General features: G+C 18.0%; 8 protein-coding genes across 8 annotated transcripts in view; 5 read left to right on the top strand and 3 right to left on the bottom strand.

Annotated features, from left to right (window-relative positions):
* The window catches only part of PADL01_1476500 (Plasmodium exported protein, unknown function), a gene marked incomplete at both ends in the record, with an annotated part of 3222 nt that extends 288 nt beyond the window's left edge, over window positions 1-2934 (top strand). Inside the window, one exon of the mRNA XM_028685081.1 lies at window positions 1-2934. This exon is cut by the window's left edge and continues 36 nt beyond it. Coding sequence (XP_028541095.1) covers window positions 1-2934 — 2934 coding nt within the window.
* A 2209-nt stretch (window positions 2935-5143) lies between these two features.
* PADL01_1476600 (lysophospholipase, putative) lies at window positions 5144-6202 on the top strand (the record flags this gene model as incomplete). Its single annotated transcript, XM_028685082.1, has 1 exon — window positions 5144-6202. One exon carries the CDS (start codon window positions 5144-5146, stop codon window positions 6200-6202), a length of 1059 nt encoding a protein of 352 aa, XP_028541096.1.
* Window positions 6203-8029: 1827 nt separating this feature from the next.
* Window positions 8030-9103, top strand: PADL01_1476700 (lysophospholipase, putative; the record flags this gene model as incomplete). The annotated part of the gene is made up of 1 exon (XM_028685083.1): window positions 8030-9103. The coding sequence occupies one exon, from the start codon at window positions 8030-8032 to the stop codon at window positions 9101-9103; it is 1074 nt and encodes a 357-aa protein (XP_028541097.1).
* Window positions 9104-10430: 1327 nt separating this feature from the next.
* Window positions 10431-11436, bottom strand: PADL01_1476800 (Plasmodium exported protein, unknown function; the record flags this gene model as incomplete). The annotated part of the gene is made up of 2 exons (XM_028685084.1): window positions 10431-11207; window positions 11368-11436. The coding sequence occupies 2 exons, from the start codon at window positions 11434-11436 to the stop codon at window positions 10431-10433; spliced, it is 846 nt and encodes a 281-aa protein (XP_028541098.1).
* A 4180-nt stretch (window positions 11437-15616) lies between these two features.
* PADL01_1476900 (Plasmodium exported protein (hyp17), unknown function) lies at window positions 15617-18423 on the top strand (the record flags this gene model as incomplete). Its single annotated transcript, XM_028685085.1, has 2 exons — window positions 15617-15808; window positions 15898-18423. 2 exons carry the CDS (start codon window positions 15617-15619, stop codon window positions 18421-18423), a joined length of 2718 nt encoding a protein of 905 aa, XP_028541099.1.
* A 556-nt stretch (window positions 18424-18979) lies between these two features.
* On the bottom strand, window positions 18980-19681 carry PADL01_1477000 (Plasmodium exported protein (hyp6), unknown function; the record flags this gene model as incomplete). Its single annotated transcript, XM_028685086.1, has 2 exons — window positions 18980-19459; window positions 19577-19681. 2 exons carry the CDS (start codon window positions 19679-19681, stop codon window positions 18980-18982), a joined length of 585 nt encoding a protein of 194 aa, XP_028541100.1.
* A 1810-nt stretch (window positions 19682-21491) lies between these two features.
* Window positions 21492-22373, top strand: PADL01_1477100 (Plasmodium exported protein (hyp15), unknown function; the record flags this gene model as incomplete). The annotated part of the gene is made up of 2 exons (XM_028685087.1): window positions 21492-21560; window positions 21741-22373. The coding sequence occupies 2 exons, from the start codon at window positions 21492-21494 to the stop codon at window positions 22371-22373; spliced, it is 702 nt and encodes a 233-aa protein (XP_028541101.1).
* Window positions 22374-23293: 920 nt separating this feature from the next.
* Window positions 23294-24123, bottom strand: PADL01_1477200 (Plasmodium exported protein, unknown function; the record flags this gene model as incomplete). The annotated part of the gene is made up of 2 exons (XM_028685088.1): window positions 23294-23926; window positions 24055-24123. 2 exons carry the CDS (start codon window positions 24121-24123, stop codon window positions 23294-23296), a joined length of 702 nt encoding a protein of 233 aa, XP_028541102.1.
* Window positions 24124-26603: the final 2480 nt, after the last annotated feature.

Below are 26603 nucleotides of genomic sequence, written 5' to 3' on the forward strand. Positions count from 1 at the left end.
TTTAGTACATTTAGTGTGAGAAATTGTAGAATCTTATTCGACCCTCAAAAAAATGACTGCGTTGGATCTTTTAATTCCAAACATTTAGTAAATGAACTGGACGAAAATTTAAGGGATGAATCGGATATCGCGTCTGATAACATTTTAAGAGAGAATGATAGGAGTATATTTCATGATAATAACAATAGTTCAGAGAATAATAATGATATTCCAATAAATATAATTCCTATTATTCCTAGAGAAACTGATACCAATATTAATGACGAAAATGATGTTAATTTGGTGACTGATATTGTTGAGAATTTGCATGATTCTGATGAAATTGTTAATAGTAATAATATTAATGATGAACCAAATCAGAATATTGATTGTTCTGATCTCCCAGTATGTACTATTGAAAATTCAATATCAGATCATGGTACTGGAAATAATAATACTTCATCCGGTTCTATGAATGATAACATGAATGTAGAAAGGTTTCGAAATGGATATGATTTACATCATATAAATCCTCATAGATCTGATGACTTATATCCTATAGGGGTAAATGAATTTAATGAAAATCGAGAGCGTCGTGGTTATTATAGTACTATGAGAAATTTTATGGACACTGATGAATTTAAAAATTCATTGAATATATATCGCGAAAAAATGTATGAACTTTATGTTCAAATGGTAGGTGATTTTCCTGATTCTAGAGAATATATAGATAGGTTTCGTACATATTTATACCAAATAAACGAAAGAGATATTCTGGAAAGTGTTGATTTATTAAATAATGAGCATAATGATATACTTGGGAAACTTAATTATAGATTACCCCAAAGAATGAGACGTTCATATAGGTCGTCTATTTTTCCTATGGATAATATTTTTAGTTGCAATTCTTTGTCCCATGTAAATGGAAACTATACATCTGAAAATACCGGAAGAGGTAGAGAAATTACTAGTATTTCTATGTATGATCGTTGTCCTTATGACTATTATAATATATTTGATAGAGACTATACTGGAAATAGAGAAAATATATTAGACAATAATGAAAGGGAATTGGAATGCTCTAAAGGTGATATAAATAAAGAAGAAAATATAGAGGATAATAAACAAGAAAATAACGAAGAAAATAATGAAGAAAATAACGAAGAAAATAATGAAGAAAAGAAAGAGGATACTAATGAAGAATATAAAAATGATAATAAGGATAGTACTGAAAATAGCAAGGAAAATGATGAAAATGAATTAAATAGTACGGGAGATAATGAAATCCAAGTATATAATGGAACGAATAACATATTTGATAATAATGAACAAAATGAATGTGGAATGATAAACAATAGAACAGATGCAATTTCAAGAGCATTAAATATACACTCTAATACGTGTGAAGAAAATAATATCAGTATATGGTCCGATAGCTATTCTGAACCTTCTATGGATTATGAATATCGTCTTAATTCGTTCAATAGATCAAGAGCTAGATCTGAGAGTCATGGAAGAATTCGAGAATCAACGGATACATTCCAAGAACCAGAATTCGTTCCATTATTTAGGCAAGATATAATTATAGTACCATCATCTGTTGATACAGACGAAGGAGATCATGCAAATGATATATCTCGATATATCAATAGAAGAAATCAATTACGAGAAATTCGAAGAGTTCGACGATTTCTATTAATACGACAAATGAGAGAATCACAACAAATGAGACCAACACATCGAGAGAGGGAAACAGATGAAGAGGAAGAAACAGATGAAGAGGAAGAAACAGATGAAGAGGAAGAAACAGAACAAGAGGAAGAAACAGAACAAGAGGAAGAAACAGAACAAGAGGGAGAAACACAACAAGTTGGAGAAACACAACAAGTGGGAGAAACACAACAAGTGGGAGAAACACAACAAGTGGGAGAAACACAACAAGTGGGAGAAACACAAGAAACAGAAGAACTGGTAATACCATATAATAGTGAATATGATGATCTTTATTCATCTACTGATTCAAATGAAGGGGATCTACATCCTTCGTCTGACGTTATAACTGAAAGAATTGATGAGAATGATCAAGACAGTGAAGATAAACATATATTGGTTGAGAGAGAAAATTCGAAATCTTCTGTACATGATAGTGAAAATTCGAAATCTTCTGTACATGATAGTGAAAATTCGAAATCTTCTGTACATGATAGTAAAAGTTCAGAATCTTCTGTACACGATAGTAAAAGTTCAGAATCTTCTGTACATGATAGTAAAAGTTCAGAATCTTCTGTACATGATAGTAAAAGTTCAGAATCTTCTGTACATGATAGTAAAAGTTCAGAATCTTCTGTACATGATAGTAAACGTTCAGAATCTTCTGTACATGAGTGTAAAAGTTCAGAATCTTCTGTACATGATAGTAAAAGTTCAGAATCTTTTGTACATGATAGTAAAAGTTCAGAATCTTCTGTACACGATAGTGAAAATTCGTATTCATCCTCAAGTAATAATGAACAGGAGCAATCATCAAATAATCAAAACGTTTTTAAGTCAGATGGAGGTTCAAACATTAAAACGTATCATGTTGAAACCATATACAATGATTTTAATATTCATTTATTACATAATTTTATGGATTATAATGGTTATAAAGATACAACAAGAAGAGAGAATTTAGATACTATGTTAAAAGCGTTAGAAAATTTACCAAAGAAGGATGAGTCGTTGAATATATGGACGTATGCACTTAAAGTATCATTAGCAATTATAGAATATGTTTCAAACGAAATATTTTCTTTGGAAGAAATGATAATAGACGACTTCGGATGGAATAGGGGTGATTTTAATGATGATAATTGTAAATGGTGTGTGGCCTATAACATGTTCAAAATATATTTAATAACGTTGTTTTTTCTTATGATTTCTAAACGATGGAATTCAAATTTCTCATATAAATAGTTAACTTGTAAGGAATTAATGCTTACAGGCTTCAAAAAATTAGTATATGATTCAATAGATTTTCTTGAAGCATATATTGCTATTGTAGAATATTTCTTTTGGAAAAGTATATTTCCTAATCCTAAAGATTCTTAAAATATTTAATATGCAGTACATATATATATATATATATATATATTATAGAGAGAGGGAAAGGAATATATACATATATATATTTATTTTTATTATATTTTGTTATTTAATGATATTCGTACAATAATAAAATTATTCATATACATATATAAAAATAAATAAATTCTTATTATTGTTACATATTGGTATCTTTATAATAGGAATATTTATATTCCCTATTATCCTACGTATTAAGTATGTCCGTAAGTATTCTTAGTTCGTATTTTTATTATTTATATAATTATATAGTTTGTAATTTAAATGAGTGTGTTAAAATCGTAGGAATGATAACCATATTAAATAACAAAAAAAAAAAAAAAAAAAAAAAAAAAAAAAAAAAAATATATATATACATATATATATATATATATACAAATGTGTGTATGTTATTTCCTTTCTTTTCATTATCCTTTTTACTGCGTTAAAATTTTTTATACATTTTTACACATCATATTTATCTTTATAATTTTTATTCTAATATATAAGTATAGAGTTTAAGTTATCCTAGTATGGGAATCTTATACTTATAGCTTGAAACTCATAGATTAATTTCAAAAATAATTACTTCAATAGATATAACATATAATAAAATATATATCAATATATTTATTAAGAATAAATAAATATAATTATTGAACAAATTAAAATTTTCATTATATGCATTTAGAAGAATAATTTGAAAGTAAAATTTAAAAAACAGTTTAAAATTATTTATTTGAAAAAAAAAAAAATAAAAAATGAAATAAGTATATGAATTAATAACCTAAAAATATACTAAAGTATGTATTAGAAATATATGAAAATAAAAATGAAAATAAAAATAAAAATAAAAAAGTATGCAATAAATACAAAATATCAAATTAAAGTTAGTATAACCATATTTTTGATTTGTTCTAAGAAAATATGTTTACATATACCATTATATTTATGTAATATATATATATATATATAATATGGAATATTTTATATTTTTGCTATTTGACTGAATATTTGTAAATGAACCTTTTGTAGAGAATAACAAAAGAAAAAAGTAATACATATACATATTTCTTTTATGGGAATATTATTTATTTTTAATCTATAGAATAATTTGTTGTACTTTTATAAAAAAGGGAACATACATTTATTTATTTATTTTTTATTTATTTTGTTATGTAAAAAAATGTAGTTTCACATATAATTTAATATAAAAAATAAATTTATTTTAAGATATAATGTGTCACTTTATAATTTTTACATTATTTTTAATTATGTATAAATAAAAAATGCATTAAAAAGAATATTATTATAAAATAATATTATAATTTTACAAAAAAGCATTAAATTATGTATGCAGATATATAAAATATATTCTTATATAAACAAAAAATAAATTAAAACAAAAACAAACTTGTATATATATATATATATAATGTTAGAGGCAAATAATAATATTTTTTTGTGTATCTATTCTTTTTCCATAATTATCCTATAAAATAATTCTCGTTATAAAGTGAAAAATAATATAAAAAAAGAAATATATATTTGTATATAAATTATATACTTTTAATATTTTAAAATACTAATAAAGAAAAATATTTTTTTTTTTTTTTTTTGTTTTGTGTTATTTTTTTTGTTTTTGTATAATTTTTTTTTTTTTTTTTTTTTTTTTGTTTTTTTAATTAAGTTGTGTTTTATTTTTAATTTGTCATATATATGTAATATATATATGAAATATTTATTTTATAAAGAAAAATAAATAAGAATGAATTGGTATATAATATATATATATATATATATATATATTTATAGTATTGTATATTTGTAAAATATAAACAATTAGATAATAATATTGATCGATACAGTGACATAAAAATTTTGTGTTATGCTGTGTATATGTCATATTAAAAATTAATATGATATATGAGAAAATATTTATAGTTTGATATTATATCCTTCATTATATATTTTTATTTATTTTAATATAATAATAAGATAAACTGGTACACATAATATATATATATATATATATATAATATATTTATTTATTTATATATTTATGATGACGCAAAATGATATAGCCATTGATGAGAATAATAAATGCATTTTCCGAAATTCCGGTTTTTATAATAAAGATGGTTTATTAATAAAAAGTTATTCATGGGAAGTTAAGGACAATATAGGTATCATAATATTAGTACATGGGTTAGGTTCTCATATAAGATTTGGTTTTTTAAAACAAAATGCAAATATTATAAGTAATGATCATGCGATTTTAATTGATAGAAATAATTATTATATTTATGAAGGTAGCTGGATTGAGAAATTGAATAAAAATTGTTATTCTGTATATGGTTTGGACTTACAAGGACATGGCGAATCTGATGGATATCAGAATTTAAAACTACATATTAATCATTATGATGATTATATACATGATGTTATAGAATACATTGAAAGAGTGTATGAATCAAATATTTCGAAAAATGAAAAAAAAATGTATATAACAGATAATGGTAATATAGAAAAAAATCCTATATATTTAGTAGGTTATTCAATGGGAGCAAATATAATTTTAAGAGCCTTACAATTATTAAATAAATCCAATGATAATCTTATTAGTAAGTTAAATATAAAAGCATTTATATCTTTAGCTGGAATGATATCTATTAAGAATATTGGATCCATTGATTCATACAAATATAAATATCTCTTTTTACCAATAATAAAAATGTTATCTTATATATGTCCAAATTATAGATTACGTAAGAAAAAAAGAGGTTTCAAAAGATTTCCATATATTAATGATCTTATGTATTTTGATGAATTAAGATATAAAAAAGGTATGACAAATAAACTTGCATATGAAGTAATAAAATCAGTGTATATCTTAAAAAAATATATAAATGATATACCTAAAAATATTCCTATATTATTTATACATTCAAGAGAAGATTCGGTTTGTGCATATGAAGAAGTTTTATCATTTTTTAATAATTTATATAATACTAATAAAGAAATTTATACATTAGAAAATATGGATCATGTCGTGACATTAGAGCCTGGAAATGAAAAAGCTCTAAATAAAATGTTGACTTGGATAAAAAAATATGAATGAAAAAAAAAAAAATATATTTATGAAGATAAAGACAAATTCAGATAATTGAATTGTAATAATTATTATAAATTATAATATAATATATCTTAAAAGTAGGAATGTAATATATAAATAATAAAATATAAAAAAGGAAATAGAAAATTTTGTAGGTATTTTTATATATACACACATATATTGATATATATATTATTATTATTTATTTATTTTGTTTCGATGATGTCACCTCTTTTTTTTTTTTTTTTAAAAAAGAAGAAATGTTATTCATATATTTTTAATTTTTGAAATAAAATAAATATTAGTATATATATTTTTAAAAATTACCTTTCATTTTATATATAAAAGAAGATATTTAATTACATGTACTTATATATATATATATATCATGGATATAATTTTGTGTTTGTATATTTTTTTTTCATTTATTTATGTAGGATTTTTATAAATGTATATGCACATTATATTGTTTATTTATTTATTTATTTATTTATTTATTCATTTTTGTTATATATAAAAAAAAAAAAAAAAAATAGACTAGAATGAATTAATATTAAAAAAATATTTATTTTAATAAAAGAAGATATAGAATATTTGGTATTAATATATATAATAAAAAATATTTATAGCCATACTTTTGAAACATATAAAATAAGCTAAAAGTTATAAAATTTAGGTTTATATGTTTTTTATATATTATATAATTATTTATTCATTTCACCATTTTTAAAAGAACTTTTTTTTATAATTTCTTATGAATTTTTTGTATTTTTTTTGTAATTTTTATTGTAATTTTTTGTAATTTTTATTGTAATTTTTTTGTAATTTTTTTGTAACTTGTTTGTATTTTTTTTCCCTTTTTATTCTTTTAACTTTTATACTTTTTCTTTTTTTTCTTCTTTATTATTTTTTTATTTTTGTATTTTTTTTTTTTTTTTTTTTTTTTTTTAATTAATGAATGTATATAATTATATTTATATATAATAAAATATTATATATATTTATATATTATAATCATTGATTATTTGTGGGTAGAAATATAAAATATATAAACATAAATTTTTAAAACATACAATTTAAAAACAAAAAAAATAAATCCGCAAGTTATTATTATATATATTTTAATTATATAATATAATTATATATATAAAAAAAAGAGAAAAAAAAAAAATTAATTCTAAATTTATACAATGCAAATGTTGTTTACATTTATGTATATATGTCTGAATATTGTAATATATAAAATGAATAAAGATTTTAAATATATTTAATTTAGAACCATAATATTATATTATATTAATTATATTTTATCCGTCTTGGTTGTTTGAATATTTTTTTTTTTTAATTTTTTTTTATTTTTTTTTTAATTTTTTTTTTAATTTTTTTTTTAATTTTGTTTTAATTTTTTTTTTAATTTTGTTTTTATTTACATTTTTTATTTTATTATTATTTTATTTTTTTTTTTTTTTTTTGGTTGTTTTCTCTGTTTTGGTCTATTTGTTTTTGTTCTGTTTTGTTCTATTTAGTTCTGTTTTTTTTTTTTTTTTTTAAATATTTATTTTTGTTTATTATTTTGTTTGTATATAATATAATAATAGAAAAAAAAAAAAAAAAAAAAAAAAAAAGGAACATATATGTATATTATATAATATATATATATATATATTTTTTTTTAATAAAATCATAGAATTTTATATTAAGTACATATGATATGAATAATTAAAAAATAATACGTACAAATATAAATTAAATTTTTTTTTTTTTTTTTTCTTTGAAATATAAATATATATATATTTATTTATTTACATATAAATACATATTAATATATTTACCATGACAGAAAGTGATATTATTTATGATGAAAATACTAAAGACAGAGCCGTAGTTTCTTCATTTTGTAATAAGGATGGTTTGAATATAAAAAGTTATTCTTGGGTAGTCAAAAAAGCTTTAGGTATTATAATATTAATACATGGATTAGCTTCTCATTTGAGGTTTGGATTTTTAAACAAGAATGCAAAGATTGTAAGTGATGATCATGCAGTTTTAATTGATGGAGATAATTATTTTGTATATGAAGGTAGTTGGATTGAGAAGTTAAACCAGAATGGTTATTCTGTATATGGTTTGGATTTACAAGGACATGGAGAATCTGATGGATATCAGAATTTAAAGCTACATATTAACAATTATGATGATTATATATATGATTTAATAGATTTTATTAAAAGAGTTAAAAAATCAAGTATTTTAGAATCTAGAAAGGAACGTAATGCATTAGATAATGAACAAATTGAAACATTAGAAAATCCTCCGATATATATAGCAGGTTTTTCTATGGGTGCAAATATAATGTTAAGAGCTATGGAATTATTAAATAATGCAAATGATGATTTAATTACTAAGGGACATATAAAAGGACTTGTATCACTAGCTGGAATGTTTTCAATTAAGAGAGTTGGATCAGTTGATTCCTTCAAATATAAATATATTACTTCTCCAAGTATGAATTTATTGTCTTCTTTACGTCCAACTAATAGATTAAGTAAGAATACTAAAGGCTACAAACGATTTCCATATATTAATGATCTTATATCTTTTGATAAAGTCAGATATAATGGAACAATAACAAACAAGCTTGCGTATGCTTTAATGAATTCAGTTGTTACATTAAATAAAAATATGGATAGCATACCTAAAAATATTCCTATATTATTTATACATTCAAAAACGGATAATATATGCACTTATGAAGATGCATTATCGTTTTTTAATAAATTAAATAATAAAAATAAAGAAATTTATACCTTAGAAAATATGAGTCATGTCATAACACTGGAACCAGGAAATGAAAAAGCTCTAAATAAAATGATTAAATGGTTAAAAAATACAGATGAAAAAAAGTAAAAGGAAAAAAAAAAAAAAAAAAAAAAAAAAAAAAAAAAAAATTAAAATCAAATTAAATTAAATTAAAAGAAATAATTTATACCTTATATAATTAACATTTTAAATAATATAAAAATTATATTATTATTAATTAATTAATATTTATGTTAAACATAATAATTTGTTTGCTCTATACTCAATGATTTATTATATATTTATTATTTTGTTATATATTATTTATATTTTTGTAAAAAATTTTTTAAACTATATAATATGAAATATTATATAATCTAATTAAGACATATATACATAAAAAAAAAAAAATAATAAAATAAATAAATAAATAAATAAATAACTTAGGATGAAAATAATTTCTACTAAATATATTTTATAAAATAAATACATTGTTTATTATGAATTTTGCCATGATAATATAAATATTAAGGTAATAATATGTATATATAAAAGACTAATGAATTAATGTATATAAAATTTTGTGTTCTACCTTAAATATTATTTTAAATATATTCTCATAAATGCATATATTTTTTCCTTCTTCCTATACATGATTTAATTGCAATAATTTTTTTTTTCTTATATTTTCACATAAAATAATACTTATATTATTAACATATATAATATATATATATATATATAATAATTTTTGTCTTTTGAATAATTATTTAAATGTTGTATTTATATTGTTACAAGTTATTATAATTAATTAAAAATACAATGAAAATAAAAAATTTTTATAGTATGATATATATGTATTATTTTTAAGGTTATTTTTAATTTTAAACGTTAGTTTTTTTTTTTTTTTTTTACATAAATTTTATGATACTATAATAATTATTATAAAATATATATGAATAGGATTATATAGTATTATTTATTATTTTTCATTTATTTTTTTTTATAAATGGCTCTTCTAATTGTAAAAAAAAAGAAAAAATATATATATATTAATATTAATTCAAATTTGTTAAAATTTAAATTGTAGTATTTATTTAGTAATATGATATATTTGTAATTAATATTCAGTTATATTTTGTTATCATATTTGGATTAATAAAATTTGAAATATATATATATATATATATTATGTATTTTCTATGTCGCATATTTTTTCTAAATACGAAACACAGAAAAGAAAAAAAAAAATAAAAATAAAATAAAATAATAATTGAGACAGATTATTTCTATATATGATAATTATTAATAAATTGTGTATTTTTGAATATTTATTTGTGTATATATATAAATTACTTTTCTTAATTTTTTTTTTATTTTTCTTTGGAAAATAGTTAAATATAACAAGAGTTTTATATATATATACATATCTCTTTTACTGTTCTTCTTCTTGTTCATCATATTGATCGTAAAAATTTTTTTCTTCTTTTAAAAAGTGATATAGAAAAACTGATAATACAATAATTAAAATAAGTACTATTAATGCAACGAGTACCATAATTATCGGATTACTCGCCGCACCAGCAGTACCACTCGTCGCTGCACCTGTAACAATTTTTTTTGCAAAAAGTGTTACACAACAAAGTGAAGCTATTGTTGTAATTCCAAAAGAACCTTTAGCAACAAAGAGTAATTTAAGAATAATTGTAGACAAAATAGCTAATACCAAACTTATTGATGCATAATATAATCCTTTAGGAACGGAATATATTTTTTTCTTCTTTTCTTTCAACCTCTTAAAGAATATATTTTTTATTTGTTTTTTATAATAAATTTTTTCATATTTTTTAATTAAATATTTAATAAGTTTATTGAATATTTTATTTTTTGTTTTAATATTTTCGAATTCATCATAGAATTTTGAAATTGTTTTATCTTTTTTGAAATCAATATATTCATTGTTTGCGTCTCTTTCATAAGATAAATATTCCCCTTTATCATATTTTTCCATGGCGTCGTTGAGTATTTGATAAATATTTTTTTTATCAAGATTTTCTTCATTTTTACTCATTTGATAACTTGAGTGATTGAATTTTTTGATATCCTTAATATTGGAATTTTCTAAATCAAATTCGAATAGTATTCTTCTAGGTACATTTTCTGTATAAATTAATTTGTGTATATTTTTAATTTCCCACCTTCCAAAATATGTCTAAAAAGAAAAAAAAAAAAAAGAGAAATACACATATATATGTATTTATATATATATATAAGATATATTTTTATAAAGACAAAATACGGTACAGGTGTATTAATATATCAAATACTAAAACGACTTGACTTCATTCTTTTTTCTTATATTTTTGTCCAACCTTATTTATTAGGTACAATATCCAAAATAAAATAATTCTAAAAAAAAATTTGTTTTGAAAGAATATCATTTTTTCTTTTGTTCTCTTTTCTATATAAAAGTAAATAAGGAAAAGGAAGAAACAATGTTTATTTTATATACATAATGATAAAAAAAAAGAAAAAAAAAAAAAAGTTTATATGTATATTATATATATATATATATATATGTATTAACATATTATGTTATTTTTTTTATATTTGTGTATATTTATTTTAATAGTTTTTATTTAAAAATACTTATAGGACTATGTAATCAATTTTTCGTTCTCCTTTTCATTTTTATTTATTTATTTTCTTACATATCAATATATTTATTATTTATATATAAAAAAATTCATTCTATGAATTTAATTTATTGATATCCTTTATTCTTTTTTTAAGAAAGGGTCATTATAAAGAAGAAAACAGCTATTTAACTTTATTACAATGACAAAAAATATATATATATATATTTATTTTTTTATATGATATATTTTTTGTGGTGGTAGAGAAATAAAAAATAAATAAAATTTCTTTTTTTTTTTTTTTTTTTTATTTATTTTATTTTTTTTTTTATTTATTTTATTTTTTTTTTTATTTTTTTGTTTATTAATTAATATTACATATTTTATATGTTTTATATTTTTTTATTATTTATTTTTATTTGTTCATATTTTTGGTGTACTTTTTTCTTAACACATTAAAGGTGAGCATAAAATTAAATGTTATATTCCAAAAAATGACCATTTTTTTTTTCTTTTTATTTATAATTGAATAAAATAAGTGTATATCAAAAAAGAAAAAATAAAATAAATAAAATTAAAAAACGTATATATATTTATTTCATAAATTAATTTTTTTTATGTTTAATATTTTCCTTTTCATTTCCAGATTATTCTATATTTTTGTAGAATACATATTTTATATTTCATACCCAAAAAAAAAAAAAGGAGATGGAAAATGAAGAAATAAGGGACTTTAATGAATAATTTTTTTTTATAATTTGAGGATATATATTTTTAATAAATTTAACATTATTATTTTGATACAAGAAAGTAGTAAGAGTAAATAAATAACGTTCCTGTTTTTTTTTTATTATTATTATAATTTTTTAAGACTAAATGTTTTATATATGGGATGAAAAATGTACGAGCTCATTTTTTACCCATATAAAATATATTATACATAAGAAATATATGTATATATATATATATATATATATATATTAAATTGAAGAGAATGTAATTAAAATATATGTGAATAAATTAAAAAAATGTAATCATATATATATATTATTTATTTTTGTATAATAAATTTTATACTATTTTCATGTTACAAAATGAAAGAGATGAGTTTACTTAATAAGAAAGAAACAAAAAAAGTGTAAATATAAATAATATGTCGATAAAAATAATTTTTTTTATATTATATTATTTCATTTTTGTTTTTTTTTATATTATGTGTGTTTACTATAATTTGTTAGGAACATATTCAATAAATCTTTGTTAATATTATAAAGAATTGGTTATATATGCGCTGTAATATTATAATATATAAAAGAAAAATTATAAACATAAAAAGTGAATGCTTAAAATATACATGTAATATATTTATATATATTTATGTATATTTTTATGTGCACATTTTATTTTTAAATATGTTTATTTGGTTTCTTTTTCCATTGATATAGAATACTTATAATTTGTTTTAAGATATATATTTAGAATCAATTAAAAAAAACAGATAGGCATTCTTACTATATAATAATAACAAAATATAATGTATATATAATTAAATATATATATATATATATATATATATATATATATATATATTATTCATTATATTTGTACTTCATAAGATTTATATTATTATTGTACAATGATGATATATTCATATTCTCTTTCATATTTCGATTAATGTCACAAGAAATCTATTAATAGTATTATAAATGATATTTAAAAAAATTATTATCAAATAAATAATATATTGAATTATTAAAATATATTGTATTTTATTAATAATTTTGTAATGAAATATATATGTTATATGTATATGTTTTTTAAACAAACCTTATTTATTTATAATAATACAAAGAAGAAATATGTCCTTTTATATTATTGCACATTTGATAAGATTATTAAATATATAATAATAATAATTTTTTTATAAATAATAATAGAAATGATTTATTTTATATTCCTATAGCAAAAGGTAGATAAAATTTTTTAATAAAATAATTGGAGAATATTATTATATGCTAATTGTTTTAATATATATATATATATATATATATATATATATATATTTAAAAAGAAAAGAAAATTTTTATCTTATAAGAACGAATAAAAGGTAAAATATAATATATTTATTTGTTCATCATGTTTTATTAGTATATGCTTATTTATTAAAAAAAATCTATAAATATATATTTTTTAATTTATTTCTGTTTATTTTATAAAAAAAAATTTGTGACTTTAAATTTTGTTAAACCTAATAGATCCTGGATTATTAAATATAATAATAATAATAATATATAGAATAGAACTAAACTAAGTAAAAAGGGAAAAAAATTATATAAATATATTATATTAAATTATTAATAATTTAATAATTTTAAATCATTTGGTAATAATATAAAAATAAAATTATATATTAAAGGTTACATCTACATTATGTAATTTATTTATTATTATTTTTTTTTTTTAGTATATGTATTAGTTTGGATTTATACATATAAATAATTTTTCTAATAAATATATTTAGGTAATTTAAGGTAATATAAAATTGTATAGAATAAGGTATGAGAAATTAATATTTCCTTATAGCATTTATAATTAAATAAATAAAGACATATATATATGTACTATCTTTATATATATATATATTATTATATAGCGAATGAATAAATGAATTCATGCGTAAAAAAGGAAATCGTAATAATTTTAAATCCAAATATTTATGTATAATATAATAATACCTAAATATATTATAATAATATGATCCCTATATATATAAATATTTTATTAATTAATTTTTTAAAAATCTATTTATATTTTACATATTTTATAATAAATAATATTTATTTCATTTTTTTTTTTTTTAATATATTTGAATTTCCATATTTAATTATTATTTTCTTCTACTCCGTATATAAAAATGTATATCGATCGATTTAATTTAAATAAATAAATATGAATATATTATTTATATATGTTATACCAAATTATGTCATATATATATATTATTTTAAATTCACCTAATTGTATTCGATGTATCCATTTTTTTTATTTAATTTACATTTTTTTTTTTTTAAATATTATTTAATAATTATATTTATATCTATACATAAAAATTTTAGATAAATGTATTTTTTTTATTATTAATTATATTTTTATAGTATTTTATCTAAAAAAAAAGAAAGCGAATATTTTTATTTTATTATGGTGTACTTTTTTAATAAAAGGATTCAATTTTTTTTTTCCTTTTTTTTTCATATACTTATCTATTAACATTTATAGATATAATCATATATATTTAAAATTATAATTATTATTGATTTTATTATTATAATGGCTAAATCGTACAACATAATATTTTTTAACTTTTAAATACTTTAATTAAAAAAAAAAAATAAATAAATAATAAAATATTAGAAATATAAAAATAAAAAAAATATATAGATTTATATATGTATATATATAAAATAAAAGTATTTATGTTTTATATATTAATAATTTTTTTTTTTTATAAGTTTAAAAATATATATATTTATATATATTATTTATATAAAATTATAATAAATTATTTACATAATTTTTTTTTTGTATTAATAAATATATTTATGAAAATGAACTAATATATATATCTTATTATTTGTATAATATTATATTTATTTTATTAATATATTTATTAATTTTTTATGTAAATTATTTTTGCATGTGTATATTTCATGATATATAATATTATATATATAAACTAATATTATATTTCATTTAAAGTATTCTTAGATTTAGAATTATTTTGTTGTATCTATATTTGTGAATTCATATGTTATTATATATATAATATTTAAATATACAAATTAACTTATTTTTAATTGTTTTTATTTTAATATATTCTTATTTTTTCAATTAAATATTACATATTGTATATTTATTAAATTTTTTTTAAGGTATTTGTTTTTTGTTTTTATTTTTTTATAACTTACAAAGATGAAAATATTATAAAATGAAATGTTCTTATCAATCTAATGTAAAAAATAGTAGAAAGATGAATAGTAATTATAAATCATCTCTTAATAAATATTCTAAATTGATTAGAACTGAGTACATTATTAGGAAGAGGATAATATTATATTATGTTTTTTTTAATGTGTTATTTTTTGTTTGTTTTATTTTTATATTTACAAGATCGAACCATGTAAGTTAAATATATAGATATACATGTATAATATTATATTGAATTTATTTTGATATATATATGCATATTTTTTTTCCTTTATTTTGTAGGGTCAATTTTATGAGACATTTAAAAATAAACCTAATATAATAAGCATATGTAATAAAAGACTTAATAGATCTTTGTATGAACACGAAATAAGATGTAATTCAAATGATGTGAATAATATTTATGTAAATGATCAAAATATACTAATTGATAATTATAATAATGATATAGACTATTTTAATGATTGTGTAAAAAATGATAATTTAAATAACTCTGAACAGATAAATATAAACAATGAAATAATAAATACAAAATGCAGTGTATTATTAAGAAAACAAAGAGTACTATATGAAGAAAAAGCCGATGCTGTTACAACAAGTGAAGGTGCTTCAGAAACTTTAGGGGATATTCGTAATAAATTAAAAACAAGAACAGAGACACCTGATGGAATTACATACGACAATAGTATGTACGGACCAATGAAAGGAAAAATAGATAATTTAAGTAACAAACAAAATAAATTAAGACTACCAAATAAGGTGGAGCATGAAAAAAAATTAAACCCTCCTACCAATACAAATGATACACGTAAAATAAATAAAACCAATTTTAAACCCAAACCTAAAGTTATTAATTTCACGCATGGTGGGATGAATAATAAACGTATAGTTGAATATGAAGTAGTTCCTAAAATTGTTACAACGAAAGATGAGGGCAATAGAAAAATTAATAGAGTTGAATATGAATTAAGAGCAAAATATGAAACAACAAAAAATTCTGAGGAAAACAATAATGATACAACAACAAATGATATATCACCTAAAATGGAAACAAAAAATGAATATGTAATTGGAAATTCAAATGGTACAAACGAAGTGAAGGAAGAAAAAATGAATATCACACAACAAAGTAGATTAAATAATAAATGTAGTAATATGAATGGAGTAAATTTGGTTGTTCCTACTACTAAACAAAACGAATTAAAAAATCCATGTAATAATAATCAAATGAAAGAAGGAATAAATCCATTTATCGATGATGATGTAAATGATAAGAAAGATAATTTACAAGATAGTTATAGGGTATTAAAAAAAGGTACTAATCCCTTTATAGATGAAGATGAATTAGAGGAGATACTTAAACAAGAAAGAGAAGAAAAAATTAGAAATGAGAAAAAAAAAAGTAGACGTCATAAAAAAAATAAAAAAAATATTACAAATAAATTAGACAGCCCAAATGTACCAAATATACAATGTAATAAAAATGTAAATTTAAAAAAAAGTAATAATGAAACTAAAGAAACATCAAACATTAATACATCTATGGATTATAAAGTGAAGAAAAAAAACTATGACGAAAATAATAATTCTGTAAAAAATTCAAAATTTAAAGACGTTTTGTTAGATGTAGCCAAAGATATTGAAAATGGAATTACATCAGATATGCTTAATAATAATCAACAAAGAAAAAATTTAAAAAGCGAATCGATTAAACAAAATGAATTAGAAAATAAAAGTGCAAGAAATATGGATGATAGTAAAAATTTATTTGAAAATGGGTATGATTTAAAAACAGAATCAGAAAGATTTTTTAATAGGACAAAAGAAAGTGGTTTATATTATACAGATGAATATGAGAGTGAGTTGAATAAGGAGTATGATAGCTATTCTGATAGAGGCTCTACATCTATGGAATACGATGAATATTATGGTGAATATTGCGATTATGATGTCTATGATGATAATTATGTGGGAAATCCAATGAAATTATTTACAAGTGATATAATGAGTAAGTATGGAAATATTAAAAGTGGATTAAAACATAATACAAATAAAATTGCAAAGACTGTTTTAAAAAGCATAGATGATATAGAGGATGAAGGACCATCCATTAAAGAAAAGAATAAAAATAATAATAACAAGAAAAAAAATAAAATTGTAATTGATAAAGAAGATATATCTGATAATGTGTCTGTGAATTCAACAGATTCAGAAGGATATTATAACAATGAAGATTATTATAGAAATGCTAATTATTATGGAAGCCAACATTATTATGATAGTGACATGTACAGTAATAGTGATGATTCTGATAGCGATGATGGTAATCCTATTTCTGTTCTTGCATCAGAAATAGTAGATGCCTATGGAAATATAAAAGGGGGTGCATTAAAAGTTAAAGATTTAATTACTGAAGGTGGACCACAACTTTTAGATATGACAGCAAATATGGTTGGTAACAAGACTAAAGATGGATTAAACAAAGTAAAGGAAATTGTTAGTAAGAAATGTGGTATCGATGTAGAATCTGATATTGATTTAGAGACTGAAACGAATCCACTGAAGTGGCATGAAGTAATAAGAAAAAAATATAGAAAGTTGCATTTTGGATGGAAGTTGTTTTTAAATATTGGACCTCCAGCTGTATTAGCAATTATAGGGGGTGTAGTCGCTGGAGTTACTGGTGGTACGGGATTTTGCTCAATACCATTTGTGGCTATGGCAGCAATTCTGTTTTTTCAGGTTTATAGATTAACAAAAAAACATTATTATAGTAAGAAAAAAATAGGCATTAAAAATCTATTTTAGACATAATGTAATTTAATATAATTGTAATATTAATAGAATAATTAAATAATTGTGTATTATATATAAATCGTCTTAATTATATATATATTTTAATTATAATATTGATAATTATAAAAACGTAGTTTTATTAATAAATATTGTTTATTACTATATAATGTATTTTCTAAAAGAATTAAAATGAATTACATATATACCTAAAAATTATATAAAAGTATTATATTATTCATACGTCATGTATATTTAATTCGTTTTACATAAAATATAAATATAATAATATATATAAATATTTGAATATAAAATATTTTTACAAATGTATAACTGAAAAATAAGTAGCATAATAAATAAAACTAAATAATTTGAAGATACCAAAGTGATTTTTAAAAGGTTATTAAAAAAATTATATTATATATATATATATATTGCAAATGAATTTATTAAATATTATTTACTATATTATATATCTCTTCATATAATATATAATTTAAATATTAAAGGATTCATTATATGAAATAATATGTGTTGATACGGTTTAATTTAATTATAAAATATGATTCCCTTAATATCTTTCTAAAAAATCAAAACGTTTAATAATATACGTATGTATTGGTATCTGGGAAAATATAGCACAACAAGGGAACAGGAATACTGATAGTGCAATAACATGTTCTACTATAGATGAGGTTTTATTTTTAATATTTTGATCTACTAACTTATCAATAAAAATATTATCAAGACAATCTATTAAATATAATCCTCTCTTAAAAAACGATTTCTTATTTGTTTCATTTATTTCTTTCATTTCCTCATGGTATTCTTCGAGTAAGGTTTCTAAGTTATCATTTTCTGTTGATACATTATCTTGTAATTGACAGTTTGTCTCGACATCATCTATGTCATTATCATATTCAGTTTCATCTACTGTAGTATATTCGTTTATATACGAAGTTCTTAATGATTTATTTTTATTGTTATGTGATTCCGTAAGGATCCTATTTTGTGTTATATAAATATTATTATATATATTATGTGATGATATCTATGGTGGAAGAAAAAAGAAGAGTGTTATATAAATGTAAAACATAATATTACATACTATAGAAATTTTAAAATTATTATAATATATACACATATATAAATATATATTATCGCTTACCTTATATAATGTATTAATGGATATAAAATAGGTAAATACAAATAATATTTGTATGAAGAATTTTATTTTTCTCTTTATAAATATATGGCAATTGATCTCAACCATTTTGTTATTTCAGCACATAAATCATTTAAATAAATTTTTTTTTGTGATGTTAATTAGGGTTTATTTATGTTTTATTTTTTATTTTTATATGATGATACTATATTTTGTACTTTAATTAAATAAGATTAAGTTTTAGTTCAAAACTCAAGGAATTCAAAAATTATGTGTAATTCAAAAAAAATAATAAATGCTGTATGAAGAAATTAGTTATTATATTTTTTTTTTAAAGAATCATTATTTAAACATTTGAAAAAAATAAGAAAAAAAATTACATGAATAATATTATATATAGTTTATTATTATTGATATATAAAATAATTTCACATTATTCTAAATATCTATAATAATATCTATATAAAAGTTTATATTTTAGTTAGACAAATAACAAGTGTTATATATAATAATAGATTTAAATATATAATTTTTCGTTTTTCTATTATTTATAAATGCTTGTTCGTTATAGTAAATTTTTTATTTTGGTAATTTTATATATTAAAATTTAATCATATGTTTATTAGTCATTTAATTAAACCAAATATATATATATATATATATATATATATTTAAAAATTCGTTTAGGCTTATAGAAATTTATATATATATTACTTTTTAAAATAAAATAAAATTAAATAATATATTCTTTTGTATTATTATAATTTTTTATATATTTCTTTTCTTATATAATATAAATTCATTAATTTAAATTTATATATAATTAATATATATATTATAAAACATATATATGGAAATTAAATTTTATAAATATATTTATTTTATTATATATATAATACATTAATAATATATATAATATTAATATATTATTCTATTTATAGATGACCTGTGTTAATAATATAAGAAAGATATTTATATATATAAAAATGATCAGTATGTATCGTTAGATATATAAAAATATTATTAATATAATATATTATATTATTATATTACGAGTACACTATTATTAGAATGAGTGAAATGTAGTTGAATATATTATAATAATAATTTTAATATTTATCTTATAATATATGTAGAGTTTTTTTTTGTTTTTTTTTGTTTTTTTTTTCTTAGAGGGTTATATATGTATATATAGGAAATATAAAAATTTTAATTAATTAATATTTGTAATATATTAATTATTATTATTTACGATTTGTAAAATATGGATCATAATATTTCATACCTATTGCTAGATATAAAGAAAAAAATTATAGAAAAATTTCTATATTGATATAATATGGTATATTTATATTTTATTAGAAATTCTAGATAATTATCATTAAACTATGAATAATCAAAGAAAAAAAAAATGAATAATTAGAATATTTATATTAAAATTATAATGAAAGGACTTATTAATTTGATGTGGATGTATATATTAATATATATATATATAATATATATTTATATATACATCCACATAATTAAAAACCAAAAACCATAAAAATAATAAAGGGGGAAATTAAATATTTTAATATATATATAAATAAATAAAAAAAAAAAAAAAAAAAAAAAAAAAAATATTGAAAGAATTATACATAAATTAAATATTTATTATTCTAATTTTTAATATTGTATTAGGTATATAATATTTATTTTAATTAAAAATAACATATATTTTATATCTTCTTTATTTTATACAAGTGGTTACAATAAGGAAATAAATATTTTCAGTTATATTATATATATATATATATTTGTTATTTTAAATCATTTTGTTTTTTGGATTAATATATTATAGCAGATTCATTTCTCTTTTCTTCTTTTTCTTTTTTTTTTTTTTTGAAGAAGATAATATGTAAAATAAAAAGAAAATATGAATTTTTTTTATGTTAAATTATTTTCCTTGATTTTTATTTTAAGGATTTATGAATTATTCCATACGGTAGCACACATTAAATACCATACGAAAAATTTTGTTATTAAATTCTAATAGAAATTTATTTGATTTAGTATTTATTTTATATTGTATTTATGGATTTTTCTTTTTATTTAGAAAAAATAATAATATATAATAAAAATAATATATATATATATATATATATGTGTGTATTCATTTTTATAGAGTAACCTTAACATTTTGAAATATAAACATAAAAAGCATGCGTGCCTAGAAAAACTAAAATTCGTTAGATCATTGTCTGAAGTGTTAAAAGAGAAATATTTTAATACACAAGTAGCCGAATGTGATTTAATGTATGACAAATTACAGGATGATGAATTAACAAAACATAGAAACTTAATAAATAATACGGAAATCGTTTATTACAATAAAAGAAAAAAACAAAGAGAAAACAAATTACAGAATAAAATTCTAAGAAAAATTATGGAGGCATATTATAAATTGAAATATAAATTAATTATTGATAAATCATTTGGAACGGCAGAGTATAATGAAACAATAACACATATTACAAAAAAAAACATAATGAAAGATAATTTATATAAAATGATTTTTAAGGGAAAAAAGTTTTGGAAAATGTTATCATATACTATAGGTACCCTAGGTGTTGGATCTAGCGTATGTTTGTTTATTGGTGTTCCTTTTTCAATCGTTTCACCAACAAGCGGGCCTATTTTATTTGCTGTTTTGGGTATTCTTGTATTTTTACTTATTATTATAATTGTGGGCGTATGGATTCTTACTACGTGGTTATGGCCCCATAAGGATTCATATTATAAAAAATATAGATTATAATATTTTATATATATTTAATTTATAAGTATAAAAATAAAAATATTTATTTATTAAAATAATTAATATATTTATATTTTTACACTATTCTTATTTTATATATGATATATATTTGTTCTTTTATTTATTAATTATATTTTTTTTTTTTTTTTTGTATACTAGTTATATAATAGATTGAATTACTTTTATTTCATAATATTAAAATTAAATTATAAAAAGAAATATAAATTATTTATTTCATTTGTGTATACATGTCTGTTCTATTTATAATTAGGAATATTCTTAAAAATAATTCAAAATATTAATATTTTAATGTATGTATCATTATTTTAATTAAATATTTATTAAAAACAAAAAAAAACTTATAGATGTTTTATAAACACGGAATTCTTTTTTTTTAAATTATTTAATTATTTTAATATATGATATATATTTTATTTATTTAAAACAAATATATATAAATAACATATGTTTTTTATTTATTATTTTTTTTTTTTTTTAAACATTTTCTTAGTATAATGATATATAAAAAATAAAGTGAACATAAAAATATGTGAAAATAAAACTTTTTATGTGATATTATTAATATCTTGGGTTAGAAAAATCAACTAGAAATATTAGTAATTGTACTTTACTATAAGTAAAGTTTAAGGATTCTACGTTTTTTTATATTAAAAAGAACATTAAAAAAAAATATTTTAAATATTATTATGTCCTTTATTTTTAATGTGTTCTTTCTATAATATATATATAATTTATTTTTCTTAGATTCATATATACTATATATATGTATATTTATTACCATACATGTAAACGAATTTATTAATATAAATATATAATACAAATAAATTACAAATGAAAAGAATATATTAATTTTATTTTAATTAAATTTTTACGTAACATATGCTTTATAATTTTATGATTTATAAAACATGTGGAAGTATATAACCGTGTATACAGTTAAATATATTATATTTGTATGATTCAATTTTATTATTAAATTCCATAAGATCTGTAATAATAATAACAAGATATTTAAAATCTTCTTTATTCATAATATTTTCTATATTTTTACGTAATTTATTTTTCTCATAATCAACATTGCTATATATATAAGACTCAATAAGTTTATCAAGTTCTTTTTTATCATTATTATTTAAACTCATGTCTTGCATCATATAACGTATAAATCTCATATTTATAAGTTTTCTGCTTCCATTAGATGTATCCAATATATGATCTATTACATTATCTAATTTTAATGAATATTCTAAATCAGTTTTTTTTTCTTGTTGCACTATTTTGGGCTCATTATATATGGTAATCTTTTGCTCATTTTTTTCAACATCTTTTTGTACATTTTGTTTTACTTTTTCCCTTCCATTTGGTTGTTCGTTTTTTCTTATAATTTTGTGATTATTTTGTTTTGTATTTTTTTGTTTTTTATTTTTCTCTTTAGATTCGTTTATATCATTCTCTGCTAAATATCTATACTTATATAAATTTAGTATACCATATTTATCCTTTTTAATTCTGGTTAATTTTTTAGATACATCCTAATTTTAAAAAGAGGTAATAAAATAATATATTAATATATAATTATTATTGTAATGTCATAAATGCAATATGAATAGCATTAATGTATATATGTACATATTTATTTAGTTAATATTATATATCTTACACTATGTATTAAGAAAAATATACAGACTAATAATGGAACATATATTAATTTAAAATATGTAGGTGTCATTGTTGTATTAAAATAATTTAATATATATATGCTTTAGTTATATATATTTGTTTCTAGATACTAAAAATGTATTTATAAACTTAGTATAAAGAAGAACCAAAGAAATATATATATAATAGATTTAGATTAATAATATCTATATATAAGAAAATAATAATAATAAATAAACATGTTATAGTTAAAGAAAAATATTATACTTAAATAAAATCATTTAAAAAATATATATATGTATATTCTATAATTTAAAAATTCTTATTACATAATTAATATTATAGTTTCAATTATATTTTAATAAAATTAAATTATATATATTATAATAATGTTATATTTTTATTATGATATTCTTATATTATATTTTTGGCTCTTTGCATTATATATAATCGAATATAAAATTAAGTTTCTTTTGCATGCTTTAATGCAATAAATTTTTAAAATAAGAAAAAAAAAAAAAAAAGTGCTTTAATATTTAATTTATTAGAATTTTTAGATTACTAGATTAATGTTATTTATTATTAAATATATATATATATATATATATATATATATTCTAATTATTAGATGATAATAATTATTATGAATGTATATATAACGCAAAAAAAATATAGTATAATGTATAATATATTTAATATATATAGTATAGAAAATAATAATATATAGGATAAATGATACTTTATAAATACTATATAATGTTTCATAGGATATATATATATATAATTTTATTAATAAAATTAAAAAATAATTAAATATATATTAATAAAATATCTTTATTATTTATTACATCTAAATATATATACGTTACAATATTTAAGTTCATTTATTATATATATGTTCTTTTTTGTAATGTACAAAAATATACAGATTAGCTTATAAAAAGGTAATTTAGAATAATTTATATATTGTTATTACTTTTTTTTGTTTTGTTTTAGTGTATTTCTTATATATATCTAAAAAGGAATTATAAATAATTTATAAACCTTTATATTTCCTTTGTTTTAATAATGAATTTTTATTTGAAAAATATAATTAATATATTATTTATATTAACATTAATTATTAAAAGCATAAATTTGTATGCATATATATAATTATAGTTATATTTCATATAAATGGGAATTATATATTATAATATCTGGGGAAAACATGGAGAGAGAATAAGATTTAGAATGAATATATTTACAAAATAAAAAGGAACAAGATGGATAGGACAAAATATATACAGAACATATAAATAAATTTAATGAAATTACAAATTATTTATAATATACTTAAAAGGATATGTATTATATAATCATTTAAGGTGCTTATGTATTTGTATAAAGAACATGATTTTTATAATATTAATATAGAAAATTTTATGAATATATTATGTTTATATTATATATAATATATATATGGAAATTTTATTACAGTATTAAAATTAATGCATGTTATATATATATATATATATATATATATATATATATATATATTACAACAATTATGTATATGTTAAAAACATTATATTGTGTTTGAATTTCATTGAAGGAATATTTTTAAATATAAAAAGAAATGAATACAAATCTTTTAATAACAATACACATGTATATATTAAATGTAAATTTATTTTTAAGGGAAGCATTGGGTCAATGTGTTTATGTTTATAAACATAATATATATAAATAGAAGTATATATATATGTAATAAGTATTATGTTATATGAATACTTTGGAAAATATTTTAAATTCAAATATATATCAGAAACGTTATTACAATTTAAATCATATATTGTGAAATTAAAAATATGTTAAAAAATTAAAAGATCACAATTATATATATATATATATATATATATATATATATATATTTTATTGTTTGAGCATTAAATTATGTAACTTGTGCAAATTATATATATTGAAAATTATAAGCATATATAAGAAGCATATATTTTATATATGTGTGCATTTGGGTTTTTTTAAATTAAAAGTAATATAAATAAATAAGTAAATATAAAAATATAAATATAAATATAAATAAACAAACAAACCAAAAAATAAAATAAAATAATTCATAAATAAATAATATATTCGTATATATATATAGAATCATAATAATCACGACATCTGTTATTTTTTTGATGATCAGTTATTATATATCAGTTTGAGCATATGTATTTATATATGATCATATTATAAACATTACAAGAAGGAAAATTTTATTTTGTAATTATTATATTATAATAATTAAAGCTATACATCAATTTTTACAATATCAACTCCTAGTACGCATATGAAGTATATAAAAAAAGTGTACACAAAAGAAAAAGACGTACACGTTTATTAAAATAAGTGCTTATATATATATATGTATATTTATTTATTTATATATTAAATAATATATATATGTATATTTTTATTTTCACTTTTTATATTAATAAATATCATTTATAATCAATTAAGAAAATAATTTTTATACAAAAATTATATTATTCTATATATTTTTTT

Source organism: Plasmodium sp. gorilla clade G2 (genome assembly GCF_900097015.1).
Source record: "Plasmodium sp. gorilla clade G2 genome assembly, chromosome: 14".
Taxonomy (NCBI): Eukaryota; Apicomplexa; class Aconoidasida; order Haemosporida; family Plasmodiidae; genus Plasmodium; species Plasmodium adleri (nom. inval.).